Source organism: Leopardus geoffroyi, chromosome A3 (genome assembly GCF_018350155.1).
Source record: "Leopardus geoffroyi isolate Oge1 chromosome A3, O.geoffroyi_Oge1_pat1.0, whole genome shotgun sequence".
Classification (NCBI taxonomy): Eukaryota; Metazoa; Chordata; class Mammalia; order Carnivora; family Felidae; genus Leopardus; species Leopardus geoffroyi.
In genome coordinates this window covers 104238756-104261225 of record NC_059336.1, presented here as the reverse complement: position 1 = coordinate 104261225, position 22470 = coordinate 104238756, and the positions used below count along the sequence as shown (strand labels likewise).

General features: G+C 46.2%; 1 protein-coding gene across 1 annotated transcript in view; it reads left to right on the top strand.

The window, feature by feature from the left end:
* The window catches only part of ACOXL (acyl-CoA oxidase like), a 341271-nt gene that overhangs the window by 51138 nt on the left and 267663 nt on the right, over nucleotides 1-22470 (top strand). Inside the window, exon 9 of the mRNA XM_045446915.1 lies at nucleotides 2024-2156. Within this exon, the coding sequence (XP_045302871.1) occupies nucleotides 2024-2156 (133 nt within the window). The remainder of the gene's footprint in view (nucleotides 1-2023; nucleotides 2157-22470) is intronic.

Here is a 22470-nt window from a genome sequence, read left to right as displayed (position 1 = left end):
ACAGATAGAGGCGCCTGGGTGGCTCAGTCGGTTGAGTGTCCTGGGCATCCAGCTCTTGAGTTCAGCTCGGGTCATGATCCCAGGACTGTGGGATCGACCCTGCAAGCGGGCTCTGCACTGAGGGTGGAGCCTGCTGGAGATTCTCTCTCTCTCTCTCTCTCTCTCTCTCTCTCTGTCTCTCCTCCTCTGCCCCTCTCCCTGACTTAAGCTCTCTCACTCTCTCTCTCTCTCTCAAAAAAAAAAAAAAAAAAAAAAGATCATAGATGTAAATGTAAGGGCCAAAACTGTAAAGCTCTTAGAAGAAAACATAGGTGTGAATCTTTGTGACCTTAATTTAAGCACCAAAGCACAAACAATCAAACAAAAACAGAGATAAATTAGACTTCAATGAAATGAAAAAACTTTTGCAACTCAAAGGACACTATGAAGAAAGTGAAAAGACGATGCACAGAATGGAAGAAAATATTTGGAAATCACATATGTTGTAATATATGATACATGTATACCATGTAGGTCATTTGCAAATCACACATATGTAGTATCCAGAATACAAAAGGAACTATTACAGTTCAACAATAAAAAGAAAAATGACCCACTTGAAAAATGAGCAAAGATCTGAATAGACATTTCTCCCAAGAAGATATGCAAATGGCTACTGAGCACATGAAAAGATGCTCAGCCTCATTGTCATTAGGGAAATGCCAATCAAAACCGCAGTGAGACACCATTTTGCACCTGCTCAGATGGCTATAATAAAAGAGGCAGGCCAGGGGCGCCTGGGTGGCGCAGTCGGTTAAGCGTCCGACTTCAGCCAGGTCACGATCTCGCGGTCCGTGAGTTTGAGCCCCGCATCGGGCTCTGGGCTGATGGCTCAGAGCCTGGAGCCTGTATCCGATTCTGTGTCTCCCTCTCTCTCTGCCCCTCCCCCGTTCATGCTCTGTCTCTCTCTGTCCCAAAAATAAATAAAAACGTTGAAAAAAAAAAAAAAAAAAAAAAAAAAGAGGCAGGCCATAGTAAGGGTTGGCGAGGATGTGGAAAAATTGAAACCCTCTTACGCTGCTGGTGGGAATGTAAATGGTGTTGCTGATTTGGAAAAGAGTTTGGCACTTCTTCAAAAGTTTACAATTTTCGTAGGAGCCAGTGGCAGCTCTGTTCCTGGGTAGGTGTGGAAACATTGTTCACAAGAGAATTGAAAACATGTCCGCCCAAAAACTTGTACACAAGTGTGCATAGTGTAGATATTCATAGTATCCGTAGAAGGGGAAACGACCCAAGTGCCGATCAACGGATGAATGGATAAGCAAAATACGGTGACTCCATACAATGGAATATCATTGGCCCACGAAAAGGAAGGAAGTATATGATACATGCTAAACCACGCGTGACCCTTGAACACAGTGAGCTGAGTGAATGGAGGCAGACACAAAAGCCACACGTGGTATGATTCCGCTGATGTGAAATGTCCAGAGTAGACAAATCCATAGAGATAGAAAGCAGCTTCATGGTTTTCAGGGCCTGGGGGTGTGATGGGGAGTGACCACTAATAGTATGAGGTTCCTTTTGGGGTGGTGAAATGTTTTGGAATTGGATAGTGGTAATGGTTGTACAAGTTTGTGAAGGTGCTAAAAACCATTGCATTGCACGCTTTAGAAAGGATTTTATGGTATTTGAATTGTATATCAACCACAAAAAAGCGGATCGATGTGTGGTCTTCACACTCGGGCTCCACCGTTGGCTCATTGAGGGTGGTCCTCATCCTTCTTTTTGCCGGGAGCCGCTACTGAGTCACGGGCTGGTGGTGGCAGGGAACCTGCTTTTACTTTTCATGGGTCAAGCCTTTGTCAGAGTCTCCTGAGGACATCTTGCCTCACTCTTGACTCTGCTATCTTGCGAGGGCGGTTCCTGGATCCGGAAACCTGTGGGACATCCCTCTGTGTGCATATGGTATCCTTTCTAGTGGTGCCAAGTTCTTCTTTTGTGTTAACCCTGCCCCTCTTTTCCACCTGCTTCTTCCCTACCCTAGGTTTGGCTCTGTGGCTCCAGATGGGCGGTCCTGTTCCCCTATTAAGAACAAGAGTGCAAGATTCAACGGGATGCTGGCAGCGCTGACCCCTTCAAGGTTAGCTGTGACTTTCCAAGCTATGGGTGCCACGAAGGTAGTCGACTCTGATTTGAATTTACATCACTGTTTATTCTCTGCTTATTCCAGGGATGGGTAACAGTTTCAGGAGCTGAGTTTCCTGAGCCACAGTTGGTATAATGTGGCTAAGGTTAATGGTTAGATACTAAGAAGTGCCAGTTGGCCATACCCAGAGAGCATTTCTGCACCCTTCTTATCATGGGATCCTATCCATCAGCATCTTAGATGTGCTGCTGATTATGGTGGGTGGAACATAGGCACTGTGGCAAAAGAGCCACAAACTTTGACCCTGGGGGAACGGGTCATTCAGAACAGATGCATCTGCTGGAGAAGCAGCTAAAAGCTGACACGTGAGGGAAGGCTGGCATATCTCAGCTGAGTTTACTGGGGAGCTTTGATGGTCGTGTGGCTTTTTGGGGTGTGACATTCAGCGTCACAGGTTGGAGTCCATGAAGCCAGACCCCCGGAAGGCATCTCTACCTCGCCTCCTCCCATACCTTCCCCAATACCAACTAGTTTGGAAAGAGCAGCCCAGAGAGGAAAGTTCTGGAAGGCTCCTGCTTCTCCTCCTTAACCTCCTCCTCAAGGCTCAGCATTATCTGTTCTCTGGGCCCTTTTCATCTCTTTGCATGAGGGAAAAGCCTGCTTTAAGCTCCACTGAGCTTGGTGAAGCTGGAAGAAAAATTAAGAAACCCATGAATATACATTGTGGCTTGAATCCAATTTTTCCATCAAGAAGGAATAAATTTCATTCACCTGACATCAGCACAAAGTCATCTGACTAGCAGGAAAATCCTTCTTTACTCATTTCCACTGTGTTGGTCCGGCTTCCCAGGAAGCCTGCCTGACAGGAGCTTCCCTGTGTTTTGTGTTTCCTGTCAGCTGGTACGACTGTGATGCCGTGAACACCCACACTCCGTACTGAGCCAGTGACCTCAAGTCTGCCCATGGGCACTGCTTCCCGCCCTTGTTTTTCGGCGGCCCTTAAAGGGTGTTCAATTCTGAAGCCCCGCGTCAGGAGTGGCTCAGCTGGTTGGTCCCCTTAGCTGAATCATCTGACAAATGCATGAGCTTGTGATGAACTGGGCGCAGAGGTGAGGCCAAGGCTCTATCTAGCACAGCATCAGAGTGCTGAGGAGGACTTCTTCTTCAAGTCTGTCATAGAAACCATTGCAGCCATTTCGAGACTCCAGAAAGAGGCAAAAGGAGAGAAACCAGTAAGCTGAGAATTATGTTGTAGATGGGACAAAATCGGATTCAGGATCAGCTGGTGCCTCGATGGCAGTATCTGCATAATATCCCCTGTGACGGCAGGAGCCTTGGGGTCCCTTTGCGGAGAGTGTGCTCGGTGAACACGAAGGCCCCTGCTGGCTCCTGGCTAGAAGGCGGTGCAGAAAGCCTATGCTTTATGTTTCCGAGTGGGCGATGCTGTGTGAAGGACGCTCAGGCTGCCGGCAGCCCCATTAGCTCATTCAGCCTAGTGCTGGAGTCCCGAGGGGCAGGATCAGGACAGCAGAGACGGGGAAGGGGCAGACCTTCTGGAAGAGACTTGATTTTAAGTATCACCAGATCTGGAGCAAAGAAGATGGGAGAGAGGAGACAGAGTGGATGATTCTTTTCTTTTATGTTTATTTGTTTTTGAGAGCGAGAGAGAGAGAAAGAGAGAGACCAGCATGAGCAGGGGATGGGCAGGGAGAGGGAGAGAGAGCATCCCAAGCAGGCTCTGCACTGTCAGTGGGGAGCCCGATGCAGGGCTGGAACTCATGACTCGTGAGATCATGACCTGAGCCCAAATCAAGAGTCGGCTGCTTAACCGGCTGAGCCTCCCCGGCGCCCCCAGAGTGGCTTATTTTTTAAAAGGTGTGCATTCTCCATTCTACTGAACGCTGGCACCGTAAAGGCATTATCTTGATCATGGGCTGTGAAGTCAGAAAACCGAGGGCTCCAGTCTCAGCCTGGACATGACCAGCAGTGGGGTCGTGGGCAAATCAAGAGCCCTCCTTAAGCCTTAATTTCTTTGCCTGTGAAACGGGCCTTGTGATAATGGTGAGGCAAGAGTGAGGGGGTTTGTGTAGAGCACTGGCACAGAGCAGATGTTCAGTAGCTCCGAGCCATTACGGATGTGATGCCTGTTGCCAGTGCCGCTGTTGCTGGGGAGACAGCAGCTGGCTGTAAGAAAGGAATAAATGGGCTTTTCCAGGAAAACAGATGCCTGGAATCCTGGCCTGCAGGTAACGAGGCAAGTCTGAGACGTTTTGCACAAGTGCGTAGTTCCCTTTGGATTCCTCTGTATCTAAAGCAAAATGCAGTGGCCGTGAGTCAGCACCTGCCCTGCCCCAGGAGGCAGGTCGACTCTGTGACAGGGAGACCCGCTCGCGGAGCCTGCGACTCTGCACGGTTCGGGTGCCCCTGCTGCGCTCGGCCCTGATGGACAGCGACCCCGGCCACTGTGATCTCATCGCGCGCGTCTCGGGCGAGGATGATCTCACCCGTCCTCTTGGCAACTCCTCCTCTCCTAGGGCTCAAACGCATGACAGATGTTTTCTCGGCTGAAACCTAAGACGGCCCTGCTTGTTCTGCTCTCGCTGATGAGTGGAAAAATGGATCCTTTTCTCCTCCGTGCATTCCTCATGTATTAGAAAACTGTCACCGCGGCTCCCCATGGTGACATTTTGCTCAAGGCTGAGCATGCCCCGTCCTTTTAAACTTTGCCCAGATGTCTTATTCTTCATGGTTCTCTCTCATTTCCATAGTTTCTCAGCATTTTCAGATTTTTCTCTTAAAGGCTTGCCTTAATAGCCTTCCTCCAATTTGTGTCCAGAGTGCTGTGCCAGATTAAGTGATTAGCAGGAACAAAAGGAAAAGGAAACCAAGACGTTTGGCAGGGGTGGGAGGTGGGGGCTTGGGAGGGCTCTGTAGCTGAAGTGGGGAGGCTGGGAGGCCTTTCCAGAAGGAGGAGGGAAGTGGGGGAAAGTCACCGTGAGTTTGGAGGCAGAAGTAGAGGGAGTGTGAAATGTGAAGGAGGTCTAGCCCATCGTTTTGGGTTAATTTTGTGTGGAAGTAGATATTTCAGCATAAGACAAGCCGGTCCCCCCTCGCCTAAGGGTCTTCCCTAGTCTTTTTCTTTTTTTGACGTTCATTTGTTTTTGAGAGAGAGAGAGAGAGAGAGAGAGAGAGCAAGAGAGCAATCGGGGGAGGGGCAGAGAGCGAGGGAGACACAGAATCCGAAGCAGGCTCCAGGCTCCGAGCTGTCCGCACAGAGCCGGAACTCACGGACAGTGAGATCATGACCCCTGAGCCAAAGTCAGACACTTAACCGACTGAGCCCCTCCCTAGTCTTTAAAGTAGGTATTGCACAGAAGCGGGGTCTCTCCCCCAGAGTCCTGAGCCACTCTGGGAGGGGCTGGGGAGCCTGCATTTGCAGCAACTTCCCAGGTGATGCTGCCTTGACTGGTTGGGCACCCTACTTGGAGAACCCTCGTGCAGAGCAGATGCCTACAGTTGTAACTTTCCAGCCCTGTCCCAGCCACCTTGTCACCCTCCTGGCCTCCCAGGGCCCCTAGGATCATGGCCCAAGTTCTCTTCTGGTCTCTAGTGACTTGCATGACTTCTCACTCCACCCTCCTTCTCACATGCTGTTGTGCTGCCTAGCAAGCCCACCCCCACTTTTCACTTGGTGAGTTTTCGTGTACATGTCAGAGCTCAGGCGAGTGTCCCTTCTTCAGAAAGGTCACAGCCTACGGGTGATCCTTCTGTCATGTGCCCAAGGCACTGCACTCCCCCTTGCAGCATTTATTATGGTTACGACCAGCTAAAGACATGATAGGCTGTTTCTGCGTCCTTGCTAGCCTAAAAGCTCATTGCAGTGCGGGCCCTGCTGGCTTCATTCACGGCTGAGTGTTCAGCTTCCCACATGGTAGGGCACATAGTAGGAGCACAGCGAGTAGGAGTTGACAGAACGAATGAAGAATGAATCAGAATCCACAAACTGATTTGTGAACTTAGCATTCAACACGTGTTTATTCTCATGCCCCACACCCCAAGCCCTCGACCCATTCCAGGGTGGCAGGGAAGAAGGATGTTGCTAACCCCTTCCTTCGGACTCTACATGTAATATGTGCTTTACAGGTGTTAACTTCTTTCTCCTCACAACAGCTCTGAGAGAGTTCCGTTGGTATATGGGGAAACTGAGGCATGAGGAGGTTAAAGGAATTTGTTCAAGGCGGGCATTGAATATACATAGGCTGACTCTGCTGGTCCTTGGTAAGGGAGACGGAAGGAAGGTCATACCTAGTATGTTGTGTAGATAAGATTGACATGTAGATGTTATTGAAAGATATGGTTGACTTCGGTGGGAACAGGGGCAGCCCAGATGCACTACATGAAACCTAAGAAGCTGGAGGTTCTCAGGCATGTTCATGAGCTGCCCAATTAGCGGAGTTACAGCTTTGGGCCACAGAAGGCCGTGAGCTGGCCTGTGAGTTGTTGGCTGAGGAAGATCCTCACCACAGCCGCCAACCAGGTCTGCAGCTGCTGGGACCCGGGCTCCTCCTTCTCGCCTTATCCTAGTGCCAGTGCTGAGGCAGGCAGAGGGAAGATGCCCCATATAAAGTTGTTCGGTTGAGATGTGTGGGAGTGACATGCATGGAAACAGCTGGAATGTTGTGCTTACTCCAGAGGCCATTAACAGCATGGACTCCGGAACCAGCCTCTTGGATTTGCAGCCTGCCTCTGCATGACCTTGGCAAGTCACTGAGCCTCGCCATGCCCCTAAAAAGAAAGCACCGCCTCGTAGAGCTGTTGTAATACAGGCCTGAGGGGGTTAGCACCTGTAAAGGGCTTCTAGGGTGCAGGCATGCACTAAATCGTCAATACGCGGAGGCTGCTATTATTATCATAAGGGATGTGGGGGCTTATGTGATCAAGGTCAGGAATGTAGATCATGAAAATGACCTCTGAGGTTGTGGGGATACCAAATTGGGTTTATAACCCATGCTCAGCCCTTTGTGGTACTGGTGCTTGAGCTGACAGTGGAGAATTATGAGGCTGAAGCTGGATGTGGCTGAAAAATGTCTGTGGTCATGGGTGTCTGTGGATATGGGTTGGAGAGCAGTGAGGTCCGTGCCATCCGACTGTCTTCCTGGGGTGCAGTGGAGGACACATGGTCTTGCGAGAAGAGTGGAGAGAGTGAATGACCCTCTCTGAGTCATAAAAGGTTGCGGTATGTATGATGGTGGATAGTTTTTCCCACTTCCTGGGGCTGAAGGGAGAGCAAAGGGAAGAAAATGGTTTCATGTGGGACACTCAGAACTTGTGACGGGAACATGATCTTTTCTGATAGTGAGCCTTGTTGGACATGAATAAAGGGCCTGAGGAAGGTGGTAGGGTCCACGTTTTCAAGAGAGTCTCTCTCTCCCCTATTGATGGGAGTGCGGGGATATCCTGGCCTTGAATAACCTTTTCAAGACCTTTGACTGTAAGGTTTCATGGAGAATTAGAACAACAAAGAAGAAGAGGTAGGGGGTAAATGAGTCTTCTGAGTCAAAGTGGGCTCTTTAAACCACAAGGGGCGTGATGGCTCGTTGGGTGAACACAGCTGAGCAGGCTGTGTGTTCCTGCTGTTCTCTGGCCTTAGCTTGGGGCTTCCCCTTCACCCAGGCTTTGACACATCCTCAGAGATGTCTGGGATGTGAGTGTTCTTACCCTGGTGCTGGCTCCTGCATCTGGCTCTGTGTGCTTTAGTCACTGGCTGGGGCTGGGGCTGGGCAGCTCGTGTCAGAGTGTGACAGTTTGCCTGCCCTGACAACCATGAACCAGATGCTATGACATTTTTCCCCGAGTTGACGCTCCCTCAGTCCCTAAAATTAATAACCTCAATTTCTGTGGCTACCACTATGATACTATCAAGTTTTTGTCTGTTTAATTCTTGCTAGGAGGTCACCCACTGTAGTTTTCTTCTGGAATCATTTTATGTTTACCTCCTTCTTGTCACTCAGTTTGATCTTATTTTTCTCATTATTAATAGAACATTTAGTGGGCAGAGACCATGTCTTTTTATTCAGCTTTAGTGTAGGTCCCAGTAGAGCACTAAAAGTCATGCAGTCTTTTTATCCTTCCCTCCTTCCTTCCTTCCTTCCTTCCTTCCACTCACCTCTCCATCTATCCATCCATCCATCCACTCATCAATCAGCCTGTCAATCTTCACACTATAGACCCACCTGTCTATTTATCCATCTGTCTGTCCATCTATCTATCCATCCAGCTCACCCATTCATCCATCTGTTCATCCACTGATCCACTCACCTATCCATCCATCCATCCATCCATCCGCCCATCCATTCATCCATCCATTCATTCATTCACCCATCTACCCACCCATCCCACTTCAAAGACTCTGAACACAAGGGTGATCCATTCATGAATGATTTCATAGTTAACGGGGAGCTATAGAATGTTCTAAAGAAAAGCAGTCACCTTTCTAATGGATACCATATTTTAGAAAAACTCCCTAGGCAAGAGTGTGTCAGGAGGAGTCAGAGGCATACACCATCCTCCAGAGCCTGGCCCTCACCCAACACTAAGGACTAAGAAGCATCTCTGTAGGGTCTTGTACCCACAAGGACTTGGGGTGGGGACTAAACTGAATGAGACTGGATGGAAATGGAAGTACTCTGACAATGATCGCACTGAGACTTCTGCCCTGTCAAGAGGCATGGAATAATGGAGGGTAGAGTGAGGGGAGGAGATGGGTCCCCTAGAGTAATGTCTTGAAAATGTGTGATGCTCACAAGCGTGTGTATCATTGAAATTCAGGAGGCAAAGTTGACTGATGTTTTTATTCCGTTGACACTTTTGTGATGTGGCCAGTCATTTGGTCTCATAGAGAGTTGGAGCATTGAAAATGGAGCTCATCCTGTGTCCGTTGTATATTTGTCTTTTTAGATGTGTATGCTTTGAGGAAGCAGATTCACATTGCTCATCTCGTTCTACTCAGGTTGACATTATTCTTTCTCTAGTGTCCTCACACATACATACACAGGTGTAAGGTGCAGAGTAGCAGGACTTGTTCCAATGCCGGGGAAGACCCATGGGATGGATAAAGGGTTTGAGCTGGGTGAGCCTCAGAGGGGCCATCTGTGAAATAGTTTCCAGTTTTCTGGTGTAGAAACTTCTTTCCCAGGTTGACCGCCAGAGGGTAGCAAATACCAATAATGACTTGCAGATTATTTTTCTTTTCTATTTCTTTGCTTTTGTATGGAAGAAAAGGCTGGGATTTTGTTGCTCTCATCAGTTTAGCGCCTTGTCCGCTATGAGTGCTGATTATTACAAAGTGGTCAATATAAGGAGAATGGGGGTGCATCAGCTGAGTAACTGTCTGGCTCAAGGCCAAGATTGCATGTAGGATGCAGTTATCTGGATGACTCTTCAGGATATAATTTGACTCACAAATGTCTTAAAAAATAAGTTTGCAGCATTTGGGGCGGGCGTGAAAATGGTGAAAAATTTTATTTGTGGTGTTTCCATGGCAGTTTACATTTTTAACAACTGAAATTTAAACATTGATTCTTTAAAAGGCACATCTGCTGCCTTTTCCCCCAAAGAGCAAAGAGCTAAGGATCCAGTACAACTACAGAGAAGTAGCACATGACATGAATTTTTGAAGTGGTTATTTTAAAGAATTACCGTTTCGAATGTACTTCGATTCTGTGAGCACATGTTGGAGGAGACGCTGTGGGTAGTGAGCGGAGCTGACCGGGAGCAGGTGTGTGCCCCCCGGGAGCTCCTGGTATAGCCAGGGAACTGAGATACTTCAGCACTGTGAGGGGCTCCCTGTGAGGAGGCCTCCAGGGGTTACACTGGCAGGAGGGGAGAGGGGGTGGCGATGGTATGGAGAATAACCCTTCATAGAAGGAGAGCCCTGAGATTTTTATGGTTGGAAGCGACCTCAGAGATAAGAGTCCAGTGCAGCCATTTCTAAATGAGGTCTCCGGGTCTCTCAGGCACAAAGACCTAGAAGTTGACCTCCAGCCCTTCAGCACTGAGCAAAGTCTCCAGGTCACATCTGCAGGTGGACAGCCCGAGAGCGCAGGTGGTATATGGAGTTTTTCCGTGCCGTAGGAGAGGAAAGCCTTGGGCATCCCTCCCCCTTTGATGTGGCCAAGGAATGTGAGACGTCTGTGACTCTGAGAACATTTCAAGGAACAGAGCTCTCGTGAACTAAGTCATCAGAGGCTGAGAAAACCTTGTAGGAAACCCCAGTCTCCTCAAACCCTGCACTGTGGCCGTGGCGGCGCTGAGAGCGGCGGTGACGCTGATGCCAGCGTAGACTGCTTCCAAGCTGCTCTGAGCCTGGGTCCTGCCTCGGGCTTGCCTTCCTCGGCTCTCGCAGCCCGCTCACCTAGGACAGGTAGAAAGAGCGCCCAGGCTGCAGCTGTGAGGAGCGTCATCGGCCCTGTTGTCCGTCTCCGGGGAGCATCATTTGCACCACCCGGGAGGTCAAGTGTGGATGATGAACGGCTGGCTTGCTGTCCTTAGGAGCTTGTCTGCCGGAAACTTGATACTCCGTGTAGCACAAATGCCCGTGCAGGCCTCCGTACCTTTTCCTTCCTCCACATTTCATTAACTCCATTCTTCTGTCCCTGTGGATGAATCTGTGCGTTGGTAGGTTCTCAGAGAGAAAGGCGACAGGAGCTCAAGCCGTCACCAGATAATAACTCCACGTACTGAGTGCTTCCCTGAGCGTTTTATACGTCGTCACTCCTTTAGTTGTCACGGCAGCCCTGTGAGATGGGTGCCGTCACCATCCCCGTCTTCCAGATGAGAAAATGGAGACGTGGAAAAATGGTAACAGCTCGCGCTGGGTCCACCGGGCCTCACAAGGTGGCAGCCCGCCGCTGGGGTCCTGCCCTTTGCCCGCACCGGGATGGCTTTTTCAATCCTCAAGCAAGGAGTTCTGTGAGCCCGGCCCGGACCCTGCGCACCGACACTCTGGGACCGCCTTGGCGCACGATCGTATTTGCTTCGGTTAACCAAACCAAAAATTAAAAAAGGAATTCGCCTACATTTAAAAACGTGGCAGTTTCACTCAGACTGGGATCTGGCAGATGCCAAATGGTTAGCGGCTGGGCCAGAATCCCGGCTTCTTTCTCCACTGTGGCCTGGGACCTGATTTGTTTTTTAGCGGCACTGTCTACTTTGCATGATCGCCGTGTGTCACAGTGGTCCTGAGCATCCATCTGTCTGTGTGCTGGGAGCAGGACTGGGGAGGGGGGACAGGCCGACCCAGCCTTTGTATCCAGTGTCCTTCTTTTATGGGCCAAAGGTCCATTCATAGTGAACATTTGTTGAGTGTGTACAACTCTGAGCTCAGTTCAGTGGGATGATTTTCATTTTTCTTTTTATTTTTTTAATGTTTATACTTTTGAGAGAGAGAGACAGAGGCAAAGAGAGAGAGAGAGACAGAGAGAGATAGAGAGCACGAGCGGGGGAGGGGCAGAGAGAGAGGGAGACACAGAATCCGAAGTAGGTTCCGGGCGCTGAGCTGGTCAACGCGGTGCTCAAACTCACAAACTGTGAGATCATGCCCTGACCTGAAGTCGGATGCTTAACCAACTGAACCACTCAGGCGCCCCTGGGATGATTTTTTTTTTTTTTAATTTTTTTTTCAACGTTTATTTATTTTTGGGACAGAGAGAGACAGAGCATGAACGGGGGAGGGGCAGAGAGAGAGGGAGACACAGAATCGGAAACAGGCTCCAGGCTCTGAGCTGTCAGCACAGAGCCTGATGTGGGGCTCGAACCCATGAACCACGAGATCATGACCTGAGCTGAAGTCGGACACTTAACTGACTGAGCCATCCAGGTGCCCCTGTATAATTATTTTTAATTTTCAAGAGCTCTTTCTCTTAACTATTCCTTTTCTGTAGGTATATGTTTTTGTTTTTTAGATGCAGTAGTTCTGTAATCTCTCTATAGAGATCAGTTGGAGATTTTTTTTCAGAGTTCTCTAAATTCTCATTTTTTTTCCCCTACAGGGTCAGTTGGGATCAAGTAGAGAGAGAGAGGGTTGGGGGTCAAAGAGACTGGAACCCATCAATTACAATCAATGTGAGGTTAGTGCTAAGATGGGGTTATTAGCAGGACCAGGCCAAGGGCCACCAGGCTCAGCGTAAGCCATTCAGAGGAGTGTTCCCCCAAAGACTTTACACTGACTTTTCAAGGATAAGTAGAAACTGCTTGGGAAATAAAGTGGAGGAAGAACATTCCAGGCAGAGAGGAGACCATGCATGAAGGCAAAGGGGGGTAAACCAATGAAGCCCATTGTGGATGAACAGAAGGCTCTGTGTGGCCAGAGTTCATATGGCCTGCTTGAGAAGTCATAGTGGTTACCCACCCCCCTAACCAAGCTGGCGGGTAAGCTGGGGCCATAATGGAAAAGGGCTCATGAGCCATGGAGAACCTGCGAAGGAAGGGTTGCATGCGGGGTAAGAACGTGACCAGAATTGCATTTTAGATAGACTGTCATGGCAGATGGGTGGAAGATAGAGAGGGTGAAGGGTCCGGAGTTGGGACTAGGATAGTGGTCCAAGTAAGACATGATACACCGTTGGTATGGAAGGGGTGAGGGAAAGGATAAGGTGTTTATGGGAAGGACAGAATAGAGAGGATATTGGAGATGATTGGATGTGAGAGACCAAGGATGACAGCAGGTCTGGCTTTGGTGACTGCGTGACTTGAATTCATTCAGGGAGTTAAGAAGGAGTTGCCTCCTCTGCTCCCACCGATAGAAATTTTCCTTTAAATATACACCTGGCTTGACTCTACCCTTTACTTACACTACCACAGGGGTTGTGCGGTGACCTACCTCGCTGGAAAGCTGGAGATCAATACCTTGGGGCTTTTGGAGGCCTGCTGTCCCCCTTCCCCCTTCCTCAAGGAGCTGGTGTTGAGGGCTGGCCCCTTCTCATGGGGAGGCCTCCCTGTCTAGCGTTGCTGGGACTGCACGGACAAGTGCGTCTGAGGCTGGACTGTGGTATGAGCGAGTCTGCTTCCTCTAGCCTGGCTTGAATCAGTAAGAAAGGCGACCTTTTGGCCTGTGTCCACTGTTACTTGCTTTATTTCTCAATTAGCATAAAAGCCAGGTGGGGGTGCCTTGTAAAATGCAATGTAGGGACCATAAAAGGGAGGGATGTTGGTCATATTTAAGCACAGTCCCCTGCTCCTGTGAGGATATGTGGCCCTACTACATTATTATACGGTTTAGGGTAGGGGGAAATCCTGCCTGCGTTGTAGGGAATCCCTCTGGATCAGACTTGACCAGTTTGGAGACGTGTGGCTGGAGCAGGAAGACGTAAACTGAAGAATGGACACTCCCTGCCTGCAAGGTTGGCCCTGGGTGGAGTGCCTGAGGGCTTCTATGGAATCACCTCTATTTGCTGCTCAGAAAACTCAGAAGCAAGTAGGTCTTGCCTGGGGTGCCTGACCTGGGAGGTCAGTCTTTGGGAATGTCAGCTTTAAGAGAGGAGGATCTGTGTCTTCTTGGTCACTGTTGTCCCCTCTGAACTTAGAACAGGGGTTGGCACTAAGTAAGCACATAGTGAATGAATGAATGGATGGATGGATTGATGGATGGATATAGGGATGAAGGGAAGGCTTCTTTGATGGAGAAGAAGTCAGCCCAGATGACAGCTCCATGGAGATCAGTTGCATGTCATTTGGTGGCATTTTAAATGAATTAAGGGCAGTGAACCCTGATCTGAATCTTTAAAAAAATTAAAAGCAGATATTCTCCATTTCTTCTGTGTCTGTACCAGACTTTCATTTTATAACTCTGGAGCTTGCCCACATCAGGGTATATTCAGTCCATGAAGGCGTCTATACAGGCAGAGACTATTTTGGGTTTTTTTATTTCCTGCAGATCTCACTTGCTCCCTGCCTCACCCTTGCAGATTGCTCATGGGTGAGCCTCATGGGTCTGACGACATTGTCAGTGTGACTGGAGTGCTATTCTGGGCAGATGACGCACAGGTCTGGGGATGGTCTCTCATTCTCTAGAGATGGCCGAGTAACAGGATTAAAGCTTCAGAGCACGGCCCCGGTCCCAGCCTGGAGGAGCTGGGTTAAGGGGGATTCTTTCTGGGCGACAGAAATGATCTCATACTCAGCACTACAGATCCGACTGAAGTTCCTCAGACAGGCCACACCTTGGAAGATCTGGGCTCTGCCCATGACTTCCCCATCTCCTTTGCCATTCAGCCATTCTGTCCAAGGGTAGCTGTCCTTTCCTCAGGAAACTTCCCCGCCCTTGCAGCTGCCCTTCCTGCGTGGAGCTCTCACGGCACCTCGCGTGTGGGGCCCCAGATGTCAACTGTTGCCTGCTTCTCCATCTGGCAGTTAGACTGGCAGCTGCTAGAGGACGGGGGGCCTCACGCAGCAGCAGGTGCCGAGGAGGCCCTCGATAAATATCTGTGAACTGATTCAGCCCCGGGGACTCCCCAGCCCGTCGCCGGCATCTTTGCTCTAAGGAAGTCCAGGAGCAGGGAAAGGGAGCTGCCATGTGCTGACCGCTCACTGACGGGCCAGACGCGCGATGCTGCGTGTGCATTTTCTCACCCAGCGCTCATGACAGCTCTACCCTGGTTCCCACTTTACAGATGAGAAGACAGAGGCCCTGTGAGCTAAGGTAGCTTGGCAAGGGCACACGGCTCACGTGGGGCAATGCAGTGTTGTGCCCACCTCGCCCTCGAATGGCTTGAGGGTCCCTCTTGAACAGCTCTTGTCAAAGACCCCCTTTTAAAAAATCTTTCTCTTGGGGCGCCTGGGTGGCTTGGTCGGTTAAGCGTCCGACTTCGGCTCAGGTCGTGATCTCGCGGCCCGTGAGTTCGGGCCCCGCGTCGGGCTCTGTGCTGACCGCTCAGAGCCTGGAGCCTGTTTCCGATTCTGTGTCTCCCTCTCTCTCTGCCCCTCCCCTGTTCATGCTCTGTCTCTCTCTGTCTCAAAAAGAAATAAACGTTAAAAAAAAAATTAAAAAAAAAAATTAAAAATCTTTCTCGTTTTACCTGAAGTATAGTTGACATACAATAGTATATTAGCTTCAGGTATACAACACAGTGATTTGACATTTACGTACTTTACTCTGCACTCACGGTAAGTGTGGCTACCGTGTGCCATCCTGCAAAGTTATTACAATATCACTGACTATCTTCCCTATGTTGTACTTTTCATCCCCGAGACTCATTTATAACTGGAATTTTGTAACTTTTAATCCCCCTCACCTGTGTCGTGCCCCCCTGCCCCTCCTCTCCGGCAACCACCAGTTTGTTTTTTTTTTTCTCTGTCCTTAATGAGTCTTTCTGGTTTTTTTTTGTTTGTTCATTTGTTTTGTTTTTTGGATCCCATATGTAAGTGAAATAAGACGCCATTCGTCTTTCTCTGTCCGACTTATTTCACTTAGCATAATACTCCCTAGGTCTATCCGCATCATGAATCGCAAGATTTCGTCCTTTTCATGGCTGAATCCATTGTGGTATTTACGTACCACATCTTCTTTGCCTAGTCATCTATCAGTGGACACTTAGGGTGCTTCCATATCTTGGCTGTTGTAGACAATGCTGTAACAATAGCACATGTCTTTTTGAATTAGTGTTTTTCTTTTTCTTCCGGTAAATACTCAGAAGCGGAATTACCGGGTCGCACATATTTCTGTTTTTAATTTTTTGAAGAACCTCTATACTGTTTTCCATAGTGGCTGCACCAATTTGCGTAAGGGTTCCGTTTTCTCCACATTCTCGCAAACACTTATGTTTTTTGTCTTTTTGATAGTAGCCATTTTGACTGGTGTGGGAGGATATCTCATTGTGGTTTTGATTTGTGTTTCCCTGATGATGAGCGATGTTGAGCATCTTCCCATGTTTTTGTTGGCCATCTGCATGTCTTCTTTGGAGAAATGTCTGTTCAGGTCTTCTGCCCATTTTTAAATCAGATTGTTTGTTTTCTTTGGTGTTGAGTTGTATGAATTCTTTATGCGCTTTGGATATTAACCCCTTATCAGAAATACTGTTTGCAAATGGCCTCTCTCATTCAGTGGGTTGGCTTTTGTTTTGTTGATGGTTTCCTTTGTTGGTGCAAAAGCTTTTTAGTTTGATGTAGTCCCAGTTTTTTATTTTTGTTTTTGTTGCCCTTGTCTGGGGAGACAGATCCAAAAAAATATTGCTAAGACCAATGTCCAACAGTTTAGTGCCTATGTTTCCCTTTGGGAAATTTATAGTTTAGGTCTCACATTTAGGACCCTATCCATTTTGAGTTTATTTTTGTGTATGGTATAAGAAAGGGGTCTAGTTTCATTCTTTTACATGTAGCTGTCCAGTTTTCTCAACACCACTTATAAAAGATAGTCTTTTTTCCACTGTATATTCTTTTTTTTTAAGTTTATTTATTTTGAGAGAGAGAGAGCACAAGCAGGGGAGGGGCAGAGAGAGGGAGAGAGAGGATCCCAAGCAGGCTTTGCATTGCCTGACATGGGGCTCGAACTCACGAACTGTGAGATCATGACCTGAGTCGAAACCAAGAGTTGGACACTTAACCGACGGAGCCACCCAGGTGCCCCTTCTCATTGTAAATTCTTGCTTCTTTGTTGTCTATCAACTGACCATATAAGTGTGGATTTATTTCTTGGTTCTCTATTCTGTTCTATTGATTTATGTGTCTAGTTTATTTTTGTGCCAGTACCATGCTGTTTTGATTAATATAGCTTTGTAGTATTGTTTGAAATCTGGGCTTGTGATTTCTCCAGCTTTGTTCTTCTTTTTTTTGAGATTTCCCTGGCTGTTTGGGGTCTTTCGTGGTTGCATACAAATTTTAAGATATTGGTTCTAGTTCTATGAAAATACTGTTGCTATTTTGATAGGGATTGAATTGAATCTGTAGATTGCTTTGGGTAGTATGGATATTTTCACAATATTAATTCTTTCATTCTATGGGTATGTTCCATTTATTTGTGTCCTCTTCAGTTTGTTTCTTCAGTGTCTTATAGTTTACAGAGTACATGACTCTCACGTCCTTAAATTTATTTTTTAAATTAAATTATTCCTAGATATTTTATTTTTTTGTTCCAATTGTAAATAGGGTTATTTTCTTAATTTCTCTTTCTGCTAGTTTGTCATTCGTGTAGAGAAACAATATACAGAAGTTTCTGTATATTAATTTTGTATCCTTTAACTTAGCTGAATTCATGTATTAGTTCTGAGAGTTTTTTGGTGGAATCTTTAGGGTTTTCTAGATGTGGTATCATGTCATCTGCAAATAGGGACAATTTTACTTCTTCCTTACTAATTTGGATGCCTTTTAACTTCTTTTTCTTGTCTTATGGCTGGGTCTAGGACTTCAAGTGCGACATTGAATAAAAGTAATCAGAGTGGACAACCTTGTCTTGTTTCTGGTCTTAGAAAAAAAAAAAGCTTTTGGCTTTTTACCTCTGAGTATTATGTTACTGTGGATTTGTCATATATGGCCTTTAGTATGTTGAAGTGTGTTTCTTCTATACGCACTTTTTTTTTTAAGGTTTTTATTTTTTTAAGTAACTTCTACACCCAATTTGGGGCTTGAATCCATGACCCTGAGATTAAAAGTCATATGCTCCACTGAGTCAGCCAGGCACCCGTATGCCCACTTTGTTGGGAGTTTTTATCATGAATGGATGTTCAATCTTGTCAAAAGTTTTTTTTTCCCCTGTGTCTATTGAGATGATATGACTTTTATCCTTCATTTTGTTATCGTGGTATATCACATTGACTTAATTGCAGATATTGAATCATCATGTCTCCTGAATAAATCCCACTTGATTTGTGGCTCTCAAATGTATTGTTGAATTAAGTTTGCTAATATTTTGTTGATGACTTTTGCATCTATGCTCATCAGGGATATTAGGCTATAATTTCCTTTTACTTTTTTTTTTTTTTTGTAGTGCCTCAGTCTGATTTTGGTATCAGGGTAATGCTGGTTTTGTAGAATGAATTTGGAAGCGTTCATTCCTCTTCAATCCATTAAATCTTCTTAAAATATTTGGTAAAATTTACTTGTGAAGCCATCTGGTCTCAGACTTTTGTTTGTTGGGAGTGTTGTGATTACTGATTCAATTTCATTACCAGTAATTGATCTATTCAGATTTTCTATTTTTTCCTTATTATGCCTTAGAAGATACATGTTTTTAGGAATTTATCCATTTCTTCTAGGCTGTCCAGTTTGTTAGTGTAAACTTTTTTGTAGCTGTCTCTTAATCTTTTGTATTTCTGCAGTGTGAGTGGTAACTTCTTTTTTTTTTTTCCTGATTTTATTTATTTGCATCCTCTCTCTTTTCTTATTGATGAGTCTGGCTAATGGTTTATCAATTTTGTTTATCTTTTCAAAGAACCAGCTCTTAGTTTCATTAATCTTTTCTACTGATTTTTTTCAGTCACTATTTCATTTATTTTCATTCTAATCTTTATTATTTCCTTCCTTTTACTAACTGTGATCTTTGTTCTTCTTTTTCTTTTACATCCTTTAGGTGTAAGGTTAGATTGTGTATTTGATCTTTGTTTCTTGAGATGGGCCTGTATTGCTATAAATTTTCCTCTTAGAGCTGCTTTTGTTACATCCCAAAGATTTTGAACCACTGTGTTTTCATTTTCATTTGTCTCAAAGTTGTTTTTTTTTTAATTTCCTCTCTGATTTCTTCATTGACCCATTAGTTGTTTAGTAGCATGTTGTTTAATCTGCATATGTTTGTGTCTTTTCCAATTTATTTCTTGTAATTGCTTTCTAATTCTTTACTGTTGTGGTCAGAAAAGATGCTTGATATGATTTGTCTTCTTAAATTTATTGAGACTTGCTTTGTGGCCCAACATGTGATCTGTCCTGGAGAATGTTACATGTGCATTTTTTTTTTTTTTTTTTTTTTTTTACATTTTATTTTTATTTTTGGGACAGAGAGAGACAGAGCATGAACGGGGGAGGGGCAGAGAGAGAGGGAAACACAGAATCGGAAACAGGCTCCAGGCTCTGAGCCATCAGCCCAGAGCCCGACGCGGGGCTCGAACTCACAGACCGCGAGATCGTGACCTGGCTGAAGTCGGACGCTTAACCGACTGCGCCACCCAGGCGCCCCTACATGTGCATTTTAAAAGAATGTGTATTCTGCTATTTTTGCTTGGAATGTTTCGTATATATCTATTAAGTCCATCTAGTCTAATGTATCATTCAAAGCCACTGTTTCCTTATTGATTTTGTGTCTGGATGTTCTATCCATTGATTTAAGTAGGGTGTTAAAGTGCCTACCATTATTATATTACTGTCAATTTCTCCCTTGATGTCTGTGGATATTTGCTATATATATATTTAGGTGCTCCTATTTGGGTACATAGATATTTACAATTGTTATATCCTCTTGTTGGCCTGATCCCTTTATCATTAGCAATGCCTTTCATTACCTCTTTTTACAGTCTTTGTTTTAAAGTCTGTTTTGTTTTGTCTAGTATGTGTTGCTGTTGTCTAGTATGTGTTGCTGCCCCAGATGTTTTTTTTTTTTTTTTTTTTTTTTGCTTACATTTGCATGGAATATCTTTTTCCAGCCCTTTACCTTCAATCTGTATCTGTCTTTAGGTCTGAAGTAGGCAGCATATACATAGATCTTGTTTTTCTGTCTATTCAGTCTCTACTTGAAAGACCCTCTATTTTGAGGCTGCACTGGAGAAGGAGTGTCAGACAAGGGGACCCAAAGTGCAGCATCTTAGGGCACCTGGGTGGCTCAGTCGATTAAGCATCTGACTTTAGCTCAGGTCATGATCTCACGGTTTGTGAGTTCGAGTCCCACATCAGGTGAGCACAGGCCCTGCTTTGGGTGAACCCGAGCCCCACTTCTTGTGAACACGAGCCCCACTTCTGATGAGACCCACTTCTCTCTCTCTCTCTTTTTTCTCTCCCTCTCTCTCTCCACCTTCACTTACTTGCACCCTCTCTCTCTCTCAGTAAACACACACACACACACACACAAACACACATATACAAAGTGTGGCATCTTAGATTTCTGGAAACTTTCATGCCTCTTGCTTGGGTAAACACTGACCTTTGAGCCCACTTGGCCCAGGTGATATTCTGAGGATTAGATCCTGTCTATTTCTAGGTTTGTGGGAATGATTTTAGACTCAAACTTGATTTTTGTTTGCAGGGACATCATAGGTCAGGCAGTCAGGGTGATGGGCATTAGCACCAAAGCGACCCCATTGGGCCATGATTTCTTGATTAATTTTCATCTGATGAGAATGTTGTGGTGAGTAGACTTTTTAAAAATATTTGCATATCTCATTTCTTTGTCTAATTAGCATTGTAAGAACAATGTCCCAGTTTTCATGCTTGAATAAATAACTGTCATGGTATAAGGCGCTAAGGGGCTGGTTCACCACGGTGCTTTCTCTTTCTCGCATTTGGCATCTCATCTACGCTTTGTTTCAGTGCACACTCCAGACATTTCTTTTAAAAGAACTCATCTTGTCAGCCAAATAATACCTTCTCCTGCCATGAGAGATCTCCTAAATTTAGAAGACAGTTTTGTCATTGTGGTGGCACAACGCTGAGCATCAGATCACAAGAGGCGCTTAATACAAAAGTATACTCTGCGCCTATACTCCAGTTTTAAAGTCAGTGGAATTTAAAAATGGGGGAGTTAGTTTAAGGACGGCCTTTCTTCTGACACGGCTCCACTTTCATATATGACCTTACAAATCTTCTTGTTTGTTTGTTTTAGTCTACTATACAGGCCAAAGACATGACCATATTGTATGTTTTGGAGGACAGAACATAATAAAAGTCCTTGCACTTAAGGGGTTTTCAGTCCTGCTGGAAGAGCAGAGTGGAGACCTGAAAGGATCCTACACCGACATTGGTGTCCTGGGAGCACGTTGAAGCTTGTAATGAGCACAGCCGACTTGGCTACCATGCTGCAGTTAGAGGCCAGCTGGGTGGGCATGGGGAGAACACACTGGGTTTTAAGAAGCATAATTTTCAGAACACTGGAGGAGATAGTTCTGCTCACTGCCTGGAGTACTGTTGATTTCTGGACTTGGTTTGTAAATCGAGACCCAGACAAATGGAGCCAGTCTGGAGATGATACCCAGGATAGTAAAAGGATTTGACACCACGCCGTGCTAGGAACTACTAGAACATCTGGGGGCATTTAGCTGGGAAGAGAGAAGATCTTGGGATGGAGAGGCAGGATAGCAACCATCTAATAAACTGGGGCTATCGGAGGCAGCTGGGAAGCAGGTTCGGATCAGATGATGGAGGGCTTTTCTTGGTTTGTTAAAGATTTTGCATTTTATTATTATTATTATTATTTTTTTTTTTTTGGCAGTGGGGCTCTACTGATGGTTTGTAAGGAAGGAAGTGATGAGAATTAGCTTGCAGTCCAGGGAACACCTTGGTTTAGAATGGAGAACACAGAGGAGGAACATGTATAGGGAGGAAAGCATGAGTTTGCAGAAGCATCAGGCAGGAGTGGGGAGGCTCTGGGATGCACTGGCCGAAGCTGGGAAGAGTAGGTGACATCGTGCAGGAAGAAATAGTCATGAGGGACTCTGGAAAAGCCGACGTTTAAAGGATAAGCTACAGGGCATGGTGGGGGAATGCAAGAGATTGGTCAGGAAGTGGGAGGAAAACTAGAAGATTAAATCTTTGCGGAAGGCAAGAGGAGAGAATTTCCAGAAGGAACGTGTGGCCAGTGAATCCACAGTAATCATCACCATTTGGTGAATGACGTTCATTGTTTGAGTACCAGCCTTTTGGCTAAGTGTTCCCCATACCCCATTTCCTTTCATTCTTGTAGGAGTTCAACAAGGGAGACCAGGATGTTGATATTCTATAGATAAGGGACTGAGGACCAGGGTATTAGGCTTCGTGGGAGACAGAATGTTGGCTTTAGTGTGAGACAAGCTGTTTGGGTTCCACCTCCGCTTTTATTAGCTGCACATACTTGTACAGATCACTCGGTTTTTCTTCTTTAAACAACATACAATGGCCCAGTTTCCTGAGGATGTTGATGGGATTCCATAAGCTATCGTCTTATTTTAAGTGATGTCCTTTGCATGGCGCCCAACATGTAGGAGTCCCTCCATAGGCTTTAGCACAGTCTTGGTTATTCCCCAGTGTTACCTACCTGGTAAGTCGTGGTGAATTTGAACTCATGCCTGTGTGGGACCATATCCTGTGTCATGCCTTCAAACGAGGGAGGTGATATGGGACCAGAGTTGACATGCCTGTGGGGTGGAGGAATGGTGTTTTAGAGGTAGGAGTAACTTGAG